This window comes from Poecilia reticulata, linkage group LG9 (assembly GCF_000633615.1).
Source record: "Poecilia reticulata strain Guanapo linkage group LG9, Guppy_female_1.0+MT, whole genome shotgun sequence".
NCBI classification, from domain to species: Eukaryota; Metazoa; Chordata; class Actinopteri; order Cyprinodontiformes; family Poeciliidae; genus Poecilia; species Poecilia reticulata.
Genome location: NC_024339.1, coordinates 28530202 through 28545406, shown reverse-complemented (window position 1 = coordinate 28545406; position 15205 = coordinate 28530202). Strand labels below are relative to the sequence as shown.

Below are 15205 nucleotides of genomic sequence, written 5' to 3'. Positions count from 1 at the left end.
AGGACATATGGTATGCCACTATGCCTGTATAATGGAGTGGGACACCGTTTCCTAATCAATGCACTGTATCAAGTGCCAAGCTCTTAATGGGTCAAGATATTAGCCGAAGCTAAAGTTTCACTCCGTGGCTAAATACCTTAAGTTAATCAGAAGAATTAACGAGGTATTAATAGGGAAGGGTGCTCTGGAAAGGAGGAAGGCAAGACGTGAAAAGACAATGGAGCTCAGCTTACGCGTTAACGTCACTCGGCCCCACACTGCTAGTATAAATACAGACATCCTCAGTGAGATCAATATCTGCCCTCTCAGAGGTCTCCACAGGCTCCGTGGCAATCTGTTAATCGGCTATTTTCCTGCAGAATCACTGAGACTACAGCTTAATCATGCTGGCAACCAGGACCTTGCTGTCAAAACAGACTCTGACCGCCGTCTCTCATCAGCCTACCTGCTTCGTTCACCAAGGGGAATATGGCTACTGGGGAAACACCAAAGTTGCTGTGGTAAGTTCAAGCCAATAATATGCTATGAGTGAAAAGAAGCGGACCAACGCAGCGAGTCAATATATTCCAGGTTTTCTCAGGATGTGGATGGTGGGATGGAAGTGATGTCCACGAAGGAGCGTAGTGAGTATCCAGGCACATTCTCAGCAATCCACGAACCTCCACCAGTGCAGACATGACGGCTCTAAACCTATTTGTGTGCAGCACCATGTACCACCTGAGCAGGAACGGCGCCCGCTTCCGCACGTTTGCTCCAAATCAGCAGCAAATGCATGTGATGGATCACATGAAGAAGCAGCCTTCCACAGGCGAGAACCGGTAGGAAGCCACGCACGCACAGCAGACAGTGAACTGACTTGACCTTTGGCACGCGCGTGTAACCATTTGACCCGACTCTTCCCACAAGGTAGTATTTTTGATTATATCTGGCCATCAAACAGGAACATGATGATCGAGTCAGCTCGCTTCATTCACGGCCAGGGAAAGAGGCAAATGCAGGACCTGTCCACGCTGGACGTCAACAGCTTCGACGCCGTCATCTTTCCCGGAGGCCACGGGATCGTCAAGAATCTGTGAGGAGCGGGGTTGGGGGGGGGGTTGTCACTTGCAAACTGGGCTGTGCAAAGAAAAGTAAAATTAGATACAATGGCTCGAGCCTTAAATACTAATGGAAGTGTAAAAAAAAAAATCTTAATTGCATTTTTAGATCCACTTTTATGAAGGACGGCAAGGACTGCAAGCTGCATAATGATGTGGAAAGAGTGCTTAAAGAGTTCCACCGTTCACGCAAACCTATTGGGTATGTATGCTGTGATCCGTCCTCAGTGCTTAGGCTCACTGACTTTGAGTTCGAAGTACAGAACCATGTCCAACACGAGGCTAAGCTCCACACTGCCACTGGCATCTACCTCCTGTCTTAATTAAAATACACCAATTTAAATAAACAAAAGATTTAGACAACCTGATAATGGAATTAGGGCACTGCAAGGAGTCACACAAACTGGTGACTTAGACGTTTAGTCAGGCAAATGAAATTAGGTGAGGAAGCTGTGTTGAACATTTAATTCAGCATGGTATGATCTCCCTTTTTTTCTTGTGAAAGCCTTTTTAGGTCAAACAAATAAATAAATACAAATTTAAATGTTGACTCTTTCCACAAACTTCCTGTAAAGTTTGTTAAGCCAATTAACAAGGCTAATTTCGGCACAACAAAACCTAAAGCTTCTCAGCAGCCCTTTGTTTACACAAAAGGGAGTCTGATCCACACTTCTCAGTGTGACAATGGCCAAAAGAACAGAAATTGTACTTCATTAGCAGTTTTTAAAGATAGTTTTTCTTGCACACTGATTTTAGGAATCTGTTTAGTGAGAGTCTTCACTTGAACTCTCAGTGGATGGAGCAGCCAGGGCAAATGCCGTAAAAATAGCCTTACTGCTCCTAAGCCCAAACTGGAAGAAGATGTGAAAGCAGGCAAATCCTTTAAAGCGGGGAGGACACAACAAAGGCGCTGACATAAATGCTTCCACTCTAATGGGATCGAGTCAAAACAACAGATTCTGGCCGGAGGGATGAGGTGACGGGCAGACGTCTGCGTTGAGGTCGGGTGAAAGGGCACTGGGTGCTAGGTGAAGACGGGAGGATTCCAGGTACGGAGAGATGTAGGATTACAGGAATTAAAGGGAAGAGTGAAGGAGAATGCTAAGGAGGAGCAGGTAAAAGGACAGCCGCCATGACAACAGAAGGTTAAACAGTTTGCTGACCCCTGCGCCGTAATCCCTACCTATCACAATTAGCGCACAGAACGGGTTTGAGCCAATGAAGCTCCCGTCTTCAGCAAAATCAATCCGTCTGAAAGTTAAAACCAAGAACAATCGCGGCTCATAGAAGTTTGGCACTGCCTTGGTGGTTGCTTTCTCCTTTTGCAAGACGAAATCCTGGTGATTTTCAGATGCACGTTGTTCTTTGTTCATCCTGTTGATCACTTTTAGAGCTTAATAACAAGTGTTGTCCTCTACAGTCTACTCTTATCTTAACCAAATATGTAGAAGTGGAAGGTTAAAATCGACAGACTTGCTAATTAATTTTTACAACAACCTGCTAACATGAGTCAAGTTGCCGTGTGCTGAGTATGAAGAGATCAGGATGCTACATTATGCATAATCCTAAGTGCTTAAATACAAGGAAACTGGACTTCTTCCAGTGCTTAGGACTCTCATGTCCTTAATGACCAAGAATCTACTCATTGGCAGACCAGGAATGCCCAGATCCAATCTTCAATAGCCAGTATTCTGCAACGTGAAGACGCATTCAAAATGTTATAATCAGCAGTCACTCAGCTTCACAGAGGCTCGGTAACGAGCAATTTATGTGATTTAAGTGTTTTCAAGAAGAGATGCATCTAAAGGTTGTAAGGTAGTAGAGCTTGAGGACTGGACTTCGGCCCCCCTGGTGTGGACTGAGATTCTGCACGTTAACGTTGATTCTCAGTCTAAATCGCACTATTGCAGTACAAAGTACAGATGGCCAATAAAATAAATTACTGCAACAAAACTGCAGGACCCATTCCGGTTTCGCAGGGATCGGCAGGCGCTGTGTGGACTTTTCTTACGGTCAGGTGAGAGGTGGCATCGGGTATTAGTTGAAGGTGGGAAGATCCCCAGATGAAGGAGATTTGGGATTACTGGAATTACTGGGAAGAGCGGAAATGGATGCTGAAGAAGAGGTGAAGAAACGGTCACCATAACAACTGAAGACTGACCATGTAGTCCTGACCTGACCTCTACACTAGTTCCATAGTTTAAAAAAAAAACAAAAAAATTGTTTATGAACACCATTTAGTGGAGTTCACAGTATTTCCCCTGAAATCAAAGGCTATGGAAAGTGAAAGTAAAACATTTGACATGCCAGTTGGCTGTAGAGTACAGCTTTGTCCATTGGTTGTTTTTGTGGGAGTTGGTGCTTAAAAGAGTATTTTTATGTATCTGAATATGTTGACCTGTGCCAGTCAGAAGTTCAGATACACTCATCATTGGCATAAATGTAATTCATTTTGCACTTTTGATGATGCGTTTGAGTTTGCCTCATTTTAGTATGTATGATAACACAAAAAAACAACTTTCAATTCATTTTAAAAACAATAATTGGACACACAAATTTAGATTTACTGCTGATTTTCTCTTACTTATAAAAATTATAAATTGGACATGCGGGTCAAATATATTCATACACCCCCCACTAATAATTTAGCTACCATTAAAGATCTGGATTGGCCCCAACTATGTGTAAAAGCTTCATCTATGCAAAAAATTCAGGCAGTTTATATCCAGTTTTGCCGAAAAGAGTCAGAAAATATCTAACCGAAACCTTGATCATGGCTGCAAGAGGTTTGTAGTTGTCCAGCTGGGGACTTTTATCCAAATATTACTGTGGTGAATTCCTACTTTTAAAATTCGTACAGGTTTTGTATGTTGCAATTTTCAGTCCATCCCAAATAACACGATCACTTCAAATTAGGTTTTCATCTCAGTTCAAGTTACTCGTATAGCACGGATTTAGAGCAAATGTCATCTCAAGGTCATTTGCAAATCCAAAAGAAATCCAGGTGTAAATACAGAAACAGGCAATCTATGAAATCCAATCAGATGCACACATTTAAAGTCTTTATTCACTTAGCATATTTCATGCTACTAAGTGTAAAACAGAGTGCTTTACAAAGGTTAAAAATATTCAGACAAAAGTAAAACCACTAGAAATCCATGCATTAAAATAATCTAGGAAAACAGATAAATAATAAAGTGATGAATAACTAAAAAAAAGCTGGTGATAAATTAACCAATTACTGGAGATTAACAAGAATGTGGTGACAGTGGTCAGCTAATTTAATAAAATTGTTAATTTGTAGTAATTCCTTATATTGAGCATGTGTGTGGTGACAGTGGAAAGGAAAATTTTGCTTCAGCATCCTGAAATAAATAAGCAGAAACAGATGTTATTTATATGCAGGAACAAGAGACCATAAAGTTAATGTCATAAATAACTGCAGATAATTCATGATTGGAGCGTAGCAGGAGAAAGTAGCAAAGTGACATGATGGTCAGTTTGTCCTCCAGCATAACTACAGAACTAACTCAGGACAATCTAAGCCAGTCCAACTATAGGCTGTATCAAAAAATAGAAGTTGTAAGCCTAGTCTCAAATGTAGACTGAGTGTCTGCCTCAAACTGGAAGCTGGTTCCACAGGACAGGAGCCTGATAACTCGAGGATCTGCTTCCCATCAGTGAGCCTAACAGAACAGCATCATCGTCTGATGTAAGACGGAGCTTGATTATTAAGAACTTTATTTGTCAGAGGGAGATCATTTAAAGTTGTATTCTGGAATTAGCAGGTTGTCGACAAAGGTAAAAAATTGGAGAAATTTGAAAGACTTCTGCCTCTGTTCCAGCCTGGCCAGCATGGCTCCTGTGCTGGCCTGCCGCGTGTTGCCCAGCATCGAGGTGACCATGGGCTACGAGCGGGACGAGAACACCCGCTGGGGAAACTGGCCTCAAACCAACATGGTGCAGGCTGTGAAGGGCATGGGCGCTCGCCACGTCGTCCGTGAGCCATACATATCCTTTCAGAGCTCTGTCCGCCCGCCGTAAATTCATCATTAATGCGTCTCCTCCCGCTGCTTTGGCCTTAACCCTTTCTTTCACGAAGCCTATGTGGACGAGAAGAACAAAGTGGTCAGCACTCCGTCCTTCATGTGGGAGACGGATTACCACTATCACTATATATTCGATGGCGTTGGAAATATGGTCAAACATGTGATGCGTCTCTCCTCCAAGAAAGAGTAACACTGAATGCCCAGAGTTCACCTCTATACTGTGATGAAACCTTACCTGAAATAATAAAGATGCTCTAGTTGAAAAGCAAATCTTGTGCAATTGATGGTTAAAGGCTGCTTTGAAACAATGTGATAAACGTGATAAGCGTGTGCGTCTCAGTGAAGCAGACGTACGTGTTTCAGTAAATTCACTCAAAAAGGGAACCTCATGTTATTGTTTAGCTAATGTAAACCTACATTTCAGTTGATAAAGAAACAGGATGTTGCACAATCCAGAAAAAAGAAGGATCTTTGATGCAACAGTTTTGGGCAAGTGAAAAACATATACAGTATTTGTGTACTACTGTGCAGTGTGTGCACCAGTCTGGGCTCCTTGTTCGTGAATTGCTGGAACAACCAGTTATCCACTTTAGGGACAATTACTTTCCCACAAAAGATAAGGTTGGTGTATATTTTTTTCTTTCTTAATTAAGGAAATCGTTATTTTAAATCCGAACATTAGCTTTTGTTTCTTAGCAATGCTCAACAGAAAAAGAGCAACGGCATAATAATGACCAACATAACATAGGATCAAGCATAGTTTTTATGAGGTTCTTTCACTTGTGTTTGATGCAAATTTGTGTTTACACCATCAATGCACGACCACCTGCTCCATTTCCTTCAGGTGAAATCCCCAACTAGCCCAAAGTTGGCCCTCGAGGGCCCGTGTTTTGGTTTAACTCACCTGGATCAAATGATGGCTCGTTAAAAGAACTCTCTACTGACCTGCAGTGAACAGTTGGCCACAGCTGTAAGGCACACTCAACCAGAACCTTCTGGTTCTGATGAACCAAAATAAACCCAAATATTTAATTTTTGTCTAACAGAAATTAAGTAATTTGACTCCGCTGCACCCCTAGGTTATGCCATCAGCTGGTGAAAGTAGTTTTAAATTCTTGGGGGTACTACGACAAAAAAAAAAAAAAAAACAAACAAAGTTGGAGTTTCTGTGCTGATTAATTTTTTTGCGAAGCAATAAAAGCTGGGTAGCTCTTGAATTGCTACAAAATAAAGCTGTATTTCCCTCAGCCCACTGGCTGCAATGTTGACACCTTGAGATGCCATGAGACCTAAATTCTGAACATCATGGTATGGATGCATCCCAGTTTTCCATGTCTGGCATATAACCATTCATTTTAGCTTTTAAACGGGTTCTATTGATCCTGTGTCCAGACAGAGGGATAATCAGTAGCTTAGCATCCACTTAGCATTCCACTTCTCTTCCTAATATGGTGCCTCCTCACCCTGACTCTCATACTGATAGGAGGAACCACAGAGCTCTGTTAGGTTAAAGCTCATCTTCTGAAGTTGGGATATTTTTCCTCCAACAGGTTCCAGAGGAATCACCTCAAACCAGATGTTGGACTGGATTTTATTTCAATGTCATTTGTGAATGTTAGAGCCTCATTTTCAACAGTGGAGCTATAAAGGTTGAAAAATGTTATCAAGTCTCATCAACATCAATATTTCCACTAAATAAGAGGCAAAAAAACAAAATAGAGGAAAAGCCTCTGAGCCCGACAGCACCAAGCAATTTTTTTATATTAGACAATTAATTTAATTTCACATAATTATCACGGTAGAAGCCATTTGTTTAAGTACTTAATGAAAAATATATACCGTGTTTGATGTTTGTTGTTGACTTATTCTCACATAGAACGAGGTAATTAGTCCAAGTTTATTGTTTATTGAACGTTCAGAAATTACAGCGGCTGTGATGAGCTACAGCAAAGGTAAAGAAAGGTAAAACAACCCGAACAGGTGATCAACTCAAAACCACTCACACCTTTTTACTCTCGTCTCTGTCATTTAAGCACACCCGTTGCCATGACAACCTTCTGCGCCCCACAAACCGTCCAGAGATTACGTTAAAAGTATAACATTCAGTCCATTACAATATTAGGTTTGCAGGCTTGATATTTATTTTGCGATCATTAATAAGCCTCCCTGAACACAGCTGTGGTTGATTAGTTCATTTTAAACTCCTGCTCTGCTAGTTATTTTGTTAATGGAACCGAAACGCACAGAATTGCGCAACACCTTGTTGAAACAATAATCACTGAGATTATTATTGTTGTTGGGTCATTAATTTGAACATGTTTTGTTGATTTTTTTTTTGTTGTTGTTTAATAAAGTTATGAACGTTTTAAGCCAGTCAGTGGAGGACGTGCTGGTCTCATCGTCCTGGCGGCGTTCAGTTTGTCACCTAATGCCGAGATCGACTCAAAACCTTCCGCGATCGACGTATTGCACCGCTGCTGTAGTGAAGCACGTACAGTTTAAAAACAATATGAAACGAGAAAAAAATGTATTCATTAACTGATTAAGTCGTGTTTTAGATTGTTCTCGAAAAACTAATCAGTCATTGGTGATTAGTGGGTGAACTCACGGCTGCTCAGTGAACCCATTCATTTTTTCCAGCAGACAGCCGCTCCCCTCTCTTGCAGGTACTGCGTACCCCTGATAAATCTTTTAGGGGTACGCAGTACCCTGCCTTACCCCCTTACTTTCACCCCTGGTTGTTTCTCCTCACTGCATCAGTCGATCTCCATCAGATTTTTGGTGCGTCATCAGATAGCGCTGCCCGGGTGGGGCGGGAACTGCGTGAGAGCGTCTGCAATGGCTGGGCGGGCGGCGTCGCCTGAGCTCCCACGGTAGCCCAGAGCAGCGCTGAGCTGCGAGGGCCATTCGAGGCTTCTTGCAGCTTTAGTTTATATTAAAACCAAGAAATATCTTTTATTCTCTGTCAGAAAGTAGCAGCAGCAAAGTGGCCGGGAGTGGAAGCACGCAGATCACACTTTTCGTCAGTAGTTTTAAAAAAGAACCATTCATATCCTTTAAGTCTGCTACATTCAGAATATAACAATTTATTCATTTACAAACATATAAAAAATGACAAAAACAAGTAACAAGATATAAAATTTTCCTCTTTGTACAAGATGTCCGAAGCCATCCTCAGAAATGCATACTCATGCCAAATGTGGGTTTTCATCTGGTAAACTGAAGTAAAAATAACAGAAAGGCTGACTCTTCCCCAAGGTGTAGCTACAACATCTTTTAAATTGCTTTGTCATGTGACGTACAAAAAAAACAGCTTGATTTTCTTTAGCAAGGAAAACAAAACGAAACAAACACAGAAGGGAAACGGGCACACAATTCATAACAGACTTGCAATTCAGATACAGAATCAGAAGTCAATGAAATATTCACAGTGTTGCCTTCACATCAGGGATGTGAATTGTAAACATTGTTGCATATCGTTACTCATCTCAATAAATACACGGACATATTCACAATGAGGAACAAAACGTGTTTGATGCTTTTTTTAATTGTTCTTTTTTGTACATCAGCCGTCCTTTTTCCACTGACCAAAAATAAGGCAAATATCCTCTTCCCTGGCAAAGTCGCACTTCTTCAAGGCGGAGCCAAGTAAGACGTTCTCAACTGATGGGGACGGGGGATGAATGCATAACAATACAGCAGGACTTATTCACAATAAACTATGCATATGAACATTTATACACTTTAAAAGAAAATACTGTGAGGTTAATAGGGCGCTGAGCGGGGATGATTCCAGGCAATTGGTGGGTAAGTCGCAGACAATTACTCAGCTTCTAAGTACATAGATGTTGGGAATTTTGGGTCAAATTTATTAGATACCTAACAGTTAGTACCGCGTCATTAATCAATATAGACATGGAGAGCACAACTAGCACCATTTATTCACAGGCACCGATACGGATGAAGATATCTCAGAGATGTTGTCTACTCACCTACAGACCTGTCAGAAGCATCTTTTATTGTCACTAAAAGGGAGACTTAGATTCTAAAAACTTTCGATGCGTCTATCATTTTGTCGCTGACTGCTGCTTTCACAAAGCAGGTCCTTCTCACTTTGAGCCGCGAACCGTATCCAATAGCATTTCATCTCTTCGTTTTATCTGATTGTCACTTTCCCACTATAAAAAGCACACTGAAACCAAATCGAACAGAAGAACGAGCGTGGAAAACAAAACGCTGAGGATGTCTTACAAAACAGAACAGTTACAGCCTCTGCTGCAGCGCAAGATTAAAATCGTTAAAGTAGAACGAAATGTTTCCGATGTTTAGGACCATGGTGCTGTTGTCTTTTCGGTAGAGCCGCTATTTGGTTTTTGTCTTTGATGCGTCTGAAGAAGAGAAAAAAAAGAGAGCAGAACAACATTAAAATTAGATTTTTTTTTCTTTACTTTGACACATTGCAACCAACAACTTCAATGTAGCATTTCATGAAGTGTTGGTCTCTAGATCTACATTGTGTGGGTCTATCAAATAAAATTAAAACTCCCACAGGTCTTTGTAATGTGACAAAACATGAAAATATTCATGGGGTGTGAATACTTTTACACTATAACTACCACATGCAGGCAGCAAAAGGAATTAAGCAGGTGAGCAGTGACAGGAGGAAAAATGAGGGGAAAAAAAAGGTTTGAGGATCAGGCAGAGTAACGGACCGAGTTCAGCTGCTAGAGCAGCGCTGAGCTGGAGTCAGAGTCCGAATCATGGCTGGGGTGGAAGCAGGGTTCCCGGGTACAGGCGGATCCCTGAGCCCGCCTGTACTCTTGGTACTCCAGGCGGAGGGCTTTGAAGCGTGCCTCACTGAGCGAGCGAGGAGGGATGACAGGGGGAGGTGGGCCTGGGGGGGGGCATCAGGCACAGGAGAGGCATGGATGGAAATGTCATGGGATGAACTAACAAAAAAATCATAGCACTGGCACAACAAGGTGAACACATGCAGCACTGTTACATTAAGCTCACTAATAATAGTCATACATGCAACAATAAACCAAATTCAAACGTAAATGAAATAATCACCTGTCTGTCGCTGATCCCGGAGGCCACCAGTCTGGTCAGATCCCGTCTCTCTCCTGCCTCTCTGGAAACCAGCTCGACGCTGGCCAGACCTGGTGGCCTCCAGGACCTCGGAGTCCAAACAGGCATCGGCCGAGTCCCACTCGTAACTTTCATCTACTGACGTGTTCCTTCTAATGAGATGCACAAAAAGTGGTCAGAAAACAGAAAAACACAGACGTCTCACGATAAGTGTCATTTTGGCAACAGTAAATGAATCCATCTGAGGAGAGGATGCTCCACATCGTCAGTCGTTCCAGATGGTGGCGGTCTTTCACCTTTTCACTCTCCTCTCGGCCAGCTCCATCTCAGCTCTGTGGCGTTCTTGTTCCTCTGTGGTTTCTGGGGAGCTGAGCAGGGTGGGAGTGACGGACAGGGACTGCCTAAAGAGGCCGGCGCTGCCTCTACCGCTGCTCTGACTGGCATAACTGGCCCTGCCACCGTCCCTGAACTCGGCATCTCCGCTCCTCCCTATCATCCTGTCTGGGTATCTGTAGCCATCTCCTTCCCTGGGTGGGAAGGCGGAGTAATAAGGCGAAGGCCAGCTGATGCCCCGGGGCAAGTAGGACCTTGGAGGGCCCCTTCTGGAGTCCGAGTGTCTCAAGCCTTCCCCTCTGGGATCCGGCCAGTGCTGGTAGTATGGTAGAGGGTTAGAGGTCGGCATAGGGATAAACTGATGCTGGACAGACCTCAGCGTGTCTTGAAAAGAGGGGGACCATCTGGAGGACTCAGGGAAAATGGCAGCTTGGCGTCGTGGATCTGCGGGCTCAAGCATTGGGGACATTGAGGTTTGTCTGGGTGGGTACAAAGGAGTGAGGTAGGAAGGACTAGCTAAAGACCTCTGTGTGTGGTGGGGCCTCTCTAAGCTCCCCATGCTGGGACGCCGGAGTGGGATGTATTCTCTCCAGCAGGGTCCTGGTCTGGGGAGGGAAGGCGGCGTGCGGCCCAGACTGTAGGACTTCACCCTCACATCCGGGTTTGGGAACTCGTCCCAGTAACATTTCTCAGAAACATACCGTCTTGGGCTTTCAAAGTGCTCCCACCTCTGAGAGCCTAAGCTAATGGATTTTTTAAGGTAAGGGCGCGGCTGAGCCACACCAGAGAGAGTCCTACAGGGACCAAGGCTTAAGGATTTTTTCAGAAATGGCACAGGGGCTTGAGTTATTCGAGACACTATTTTATTAGTCCTGCTTCCCTGAGAAGCTTGTCTTTGGGGCTGCTCTAACAAAAACTCATCACTGTCTGCACAACTCTGAGAATGCTTTGATACAATGTCTGCCATGCCCTTAGCTGCACTGAACAATGTATGAGCCGACCTGGACCCAAGTCTGGATTCAGGTCTGCCGGTGCAAGTATTTCCTGCTCGAATTCTTGTTTTCTCGTCATAGAGCTCCTTGCTTGTTTTTTCTGGGCCCAATGAGGATGGCCTTGGGTCATCAGGAAATCTCACTCTGGCTGTCACTTGAGGAGAACGTCTATTTCCTTGTGTTTTATAAGCATCAAAGCTAGAGTCTGCAGAGCCTAGGGGATTGCCTTGTTTCTGACTTGACAGAGTTTGTGGGTTTTCCTGAACATGAACCTCCCAGTTTCTAGGAACTACATCAGGTTTTGCCACAACCGATTCTTCCTTGGGTGTTGGTTTTGCGGTGACATCGGTCACCTGACCCTCTTCCACAGGCTCATCCACGCTCATTTCAATGAAACCTGGAAGACTCAGGTATTCAAGGATTGCACTTGTCTGGTGTGGGGACATTTTAGGGGACGGTGCTGCAGGCTTGGCCTTGAAGGAGTCGGACATTCTGGGGACTGAAAACTGAGACTGGTCACTCTCGACCTCTTCAACAAGAGTTAAGGTTGATATGGGACTAGGACTGTCAGGGAAGAGACACTTGTCACTTCTCCTGGAGCGTGTTCGGACACTTTCCTTCTCTAAGTCGGAGTAAAACCCTGAAACGTGCTGGTCATCGTGGTCCTGAGTATCTCTGTCTTTGGACTTAGCTCCTACTTTATGGTGATCGTACAGCAAGGTTGAAGAACTACAAGGAGTGGGGTCCCTCGTAGTTTTGTGACCTATATCTGCAGTTCTCTCAGTCTGGTTATGCTGTACAGAATCTGAACTTTCAGGTCTCACTGTGTTGGGCAAATCCCGTAGTTGAGAAGCTAATGGACTCCTTGATTTAGAAACAACACCTAACTCTTGTGTCTCCTCCACTATGTTCTGCTCGGTGCCAGACTTGGTACACACCTCCTTGTTTTTCTGAAGATTTGATGACTTAGCTTTATCTAGCGTGACATCACGGGAGAGCATGGGTAGTGACGTATTCTGGGTGACCGGCGAGCTTGATGAATCTAAAGCAAGAGACTCCTCCGTGGCTTCTCTAGATGAGATAAGCGACGTAGTCTCACGAGGAGTCTGAACAGGGATGAGGCTAGTGACAGATGTGACGGGGCTAATGTCCCACTGCATGCGAGACGTGGGGAGCCTGTCCAGCGGACTGCTAGTGTTGCCAAAGTAGCACGCTCTCCTATAGTCAGAAACCCGACTTGTCACACTAGTGGGCCTGTACTTCTGTCTGATTGTAACTTCTTGAGGTTTCCACACAGGTTCTTCCACTGACTCGGTCTCATCCCTTTGAGGATGTTCTGTTGTACTACACCGAGAGGGTGCGTCCCTCACTCGACTGCGATGCCTTTGATCCGTTGCAAAATTCTTCAGCTCCCTCTCAATTTCTTCCCTCTCCTTTGCCAATTGGACACACTTGTTAACGCTGTCCCTCTCCAGCTCACTCTCTAGCTGGGAGACCAGGGTGCTGTTGTCGGTCAGGTGGCTTTCCATTGGTTGGTAGCCTCCATGATGGAGTCTGTCTCTTTCCAGCAGCCTCGTTCTCCTTCCCAAACTGGAGAACAGGTCTTCAGTGTTGCCCCGCATCCGACACCTACGCAGGGAATCGCTGGGCTTTCTTTCACTGCTATCAGAGTAAAAACTGGCTCTTTCTAAAAGAGTCTCTGAGCCTTGTTCGTCATCAGAGTAAAAGCAGCCATGTCGGGAGAAGTTTCTTGCCATGGCTCGTACCCTGCCAGGGGATGCGGGAGGTCTGCTTAACTCTGGCACATCCACCGTAAGCGGAGAGTCCTTCCTCTCGTCCTTCTCTGAGCTCAAAATGCTTGATTTTGGAGAGTCCCTGATTGACGTCCTGTTGCTCCCTGACCCGTGAACACTTCCATTAACTTGAAGGACATCCTTCTTTATATTTTTATTGGAAGGACTTGAACCTTCCGGCAGCGGCTGAACAATGAAGCGTCCGTCTGGACCTCGGGAAATGGACTCCAGAGCAGTCGGCGAAGGCGCCTGCGAACCTAGATGACTCTCAAAGAGCGTGTAGTGAGGCGGAGGAGATGAGTTGGACAAAAGCTGTTTCCGCTGATCGTGGTATTCCCCGCGGCTGCCTTTGTCAAACGAAGAGCGATCAGATTGTGATGACGAGGAGTTGGGAAAGAAGGGAAGAGGCGGACATAATTTAAACTTCAGGACACTGTCCGGGCTGCGTGAAGGTGATCGCGTGCTGAAGAAAACAGAGAAGAACAGCTTCAAACATTAGGGATGGAGACTATAACATTTTAGAAAGAGAAAATTTAAGGAAATGTGCATCAACCTTATCCAGACACTTACTCTTGAGATGTGCTCTTCTGAAAGGCAGCTGGCAGATCTAAATGAAAAAAAAAAAATGCAGGAGAAAAAATATTTTTGTTACATATTTCATTGTGCAAAGAACAAAACTTTAGGGACAAAAGTTTAGAGCCATGAAACGCAAAAAGAGCATAAAATGAGCACTTTAAAGCCCTTTGAGCAAATAGAGCATAATTTTCAGACAAAATAGTGTTCTGAGTCACAACCTCAATACAAGTAAGCACATCAAAAACCCAGTATAAACAACTGTTTATTAAAACAACAGGAAGATCAGCTTACCCTACTTATCAGCTGATTTGATACATTATCAAATAAATCTAATCTTCACTTTGTTAACTCACATCTGAGCACCAGATTTTGCTACCTTTGCCTTGTAGTGGACATTGTGCGATGCAATGACGCCTCAGTTTGTTGCTCAAAGCCAGTCACTCATCACTCTTCAGCAACTTTTGGCTGCATCTTAGCTGTGTTGTGAAAGATCTTTCTCTTTAACACATTTTCACGTGTATGTTTTACCTTGTCTCCTCTTTCTGCGTCTCTGCCGTCTCCTGTTGCTCATGTAGCACGCCGTCACCAACGAGAGGACGATTGCAAGAAGCAGAAAGCACGCTCCCCCTATCACACCAGCCATCAGCGGTTCAGGGATGACTTCTAAGAAACTCGGACGAAGTGGGTAAATTTCCATTCCTGCAATCAAACCAAAGTCGATAATTTAACTTAACAAATGTAGTTAAATATCCAGTAATATTTATGTCACTTTCAATCATAATCAAGAACAAAAACGTACCAGTTGTGGAAACACTCACAGACTCGCTCGGTACACTCAGGACTTTGTCGCTGCGTGACATCAGCCTCAAATCATACAAGGAGTCCTGAGTGAGAGACAGATTGGACTATTTAACAAATATTCTCCCAAACAGTTTGTTTTATTACTAGTAAAAAAGAAAAACTATTACCCTTAGCAGTCCTTGCACAAGTACTTCGCTCTGATTGGCATGTATGTTGCTGCCAATGATGACCCACTGGCCCTGATCTCTGCGGGCCTGGAGGACAAAACCAGTCAGTGGGGAGAGAGGAGCCTCGGGAGGCTGCCACCGCAAGAGAACGCCTCGCCCGGTCCGGTTAGCTGACAGCAGCGTGGGAGGTTCAAGGGCTGGGAGACCCGTGGCGGTTTTAGGTAGCTCTGTTGGCACAGCTAAAAGGACAATAAGTGTTCATAGGTGATCTCTTTCTAAAAGCAAAATGACGCTAGAAGACTGAAA

At 44.1% G+C, this 15205-nt stretch overlaps 2 protein-coding genes across 3 annotated transcripts in view; one reads left to right on the top strand and one right to left on the bottom strand.

Annotated features, from left to right (window-relative positions):
- Positions 1–280: 280 nt before the first annotated feature.
- gatd3l (glutamine amidotransferase class 1 domain containing 3, like) lies at positions 281–5416 on the top strand. Its single transcript, XM_008419112.2, has 7 exons — positions 281–500; positions 571–623; positions 705–818; positions 941–1072; positions 1207–1299; positions 4943–5108; positions 5196–5416. Exons 1-7 carry the CDS (start codon positions 384–386, stop codon positions 5334–5336), a joined length of 816 nt encoding a protein of 271 aa, XP_008417334.1. The 5' UTR covers positions 281–383; the 3' UTR covers positions 5337–5416.
- Positions 5417–8207: 2791 nt separating this feature from the next.
- The window catches only part of igsf9b (immunoglobulin superfamily, member 9b), a 32188-nt gene continuing 25190 nt past the window's right edge, over positions 8208–15205 (bottom strand). The window contains exons 15-22 of one of the 2 annotated variants that reach the window (XM_008419110.2): positions 14900–15138; positions 14731–14815; positions 14460–14630; positions 13926–13962; positions 10534–13818; positions 10220–10389; positions 9859–10040; positions 8208–9534 (exon numbers count right to left, since the gene is read on the bottom strand). In XM_008419110.2, coding sequence (XP_008417332.1) covers positions 9871–10040; positions 10220–10389; positions 10534–13818; positions 13926–13962; positions 14460–14630; positions 14731–14815; positions 14900–15138 — 4157 coding nt within the window. In that variant the 3' untranslated portion in view covers positions 8208–9534; positions 9859–9870. The remainder of the gene's footprint in view (positions 9535–9858; positions 10041–10219; positions 10390–10533; positions 13819–13925; positions 13963–14459; positions 14631–14730; positions 14816–14899; positions 15139–15205) is intronic. The other variant, XM_008419111.2, reaches the window with a different exon arrangement.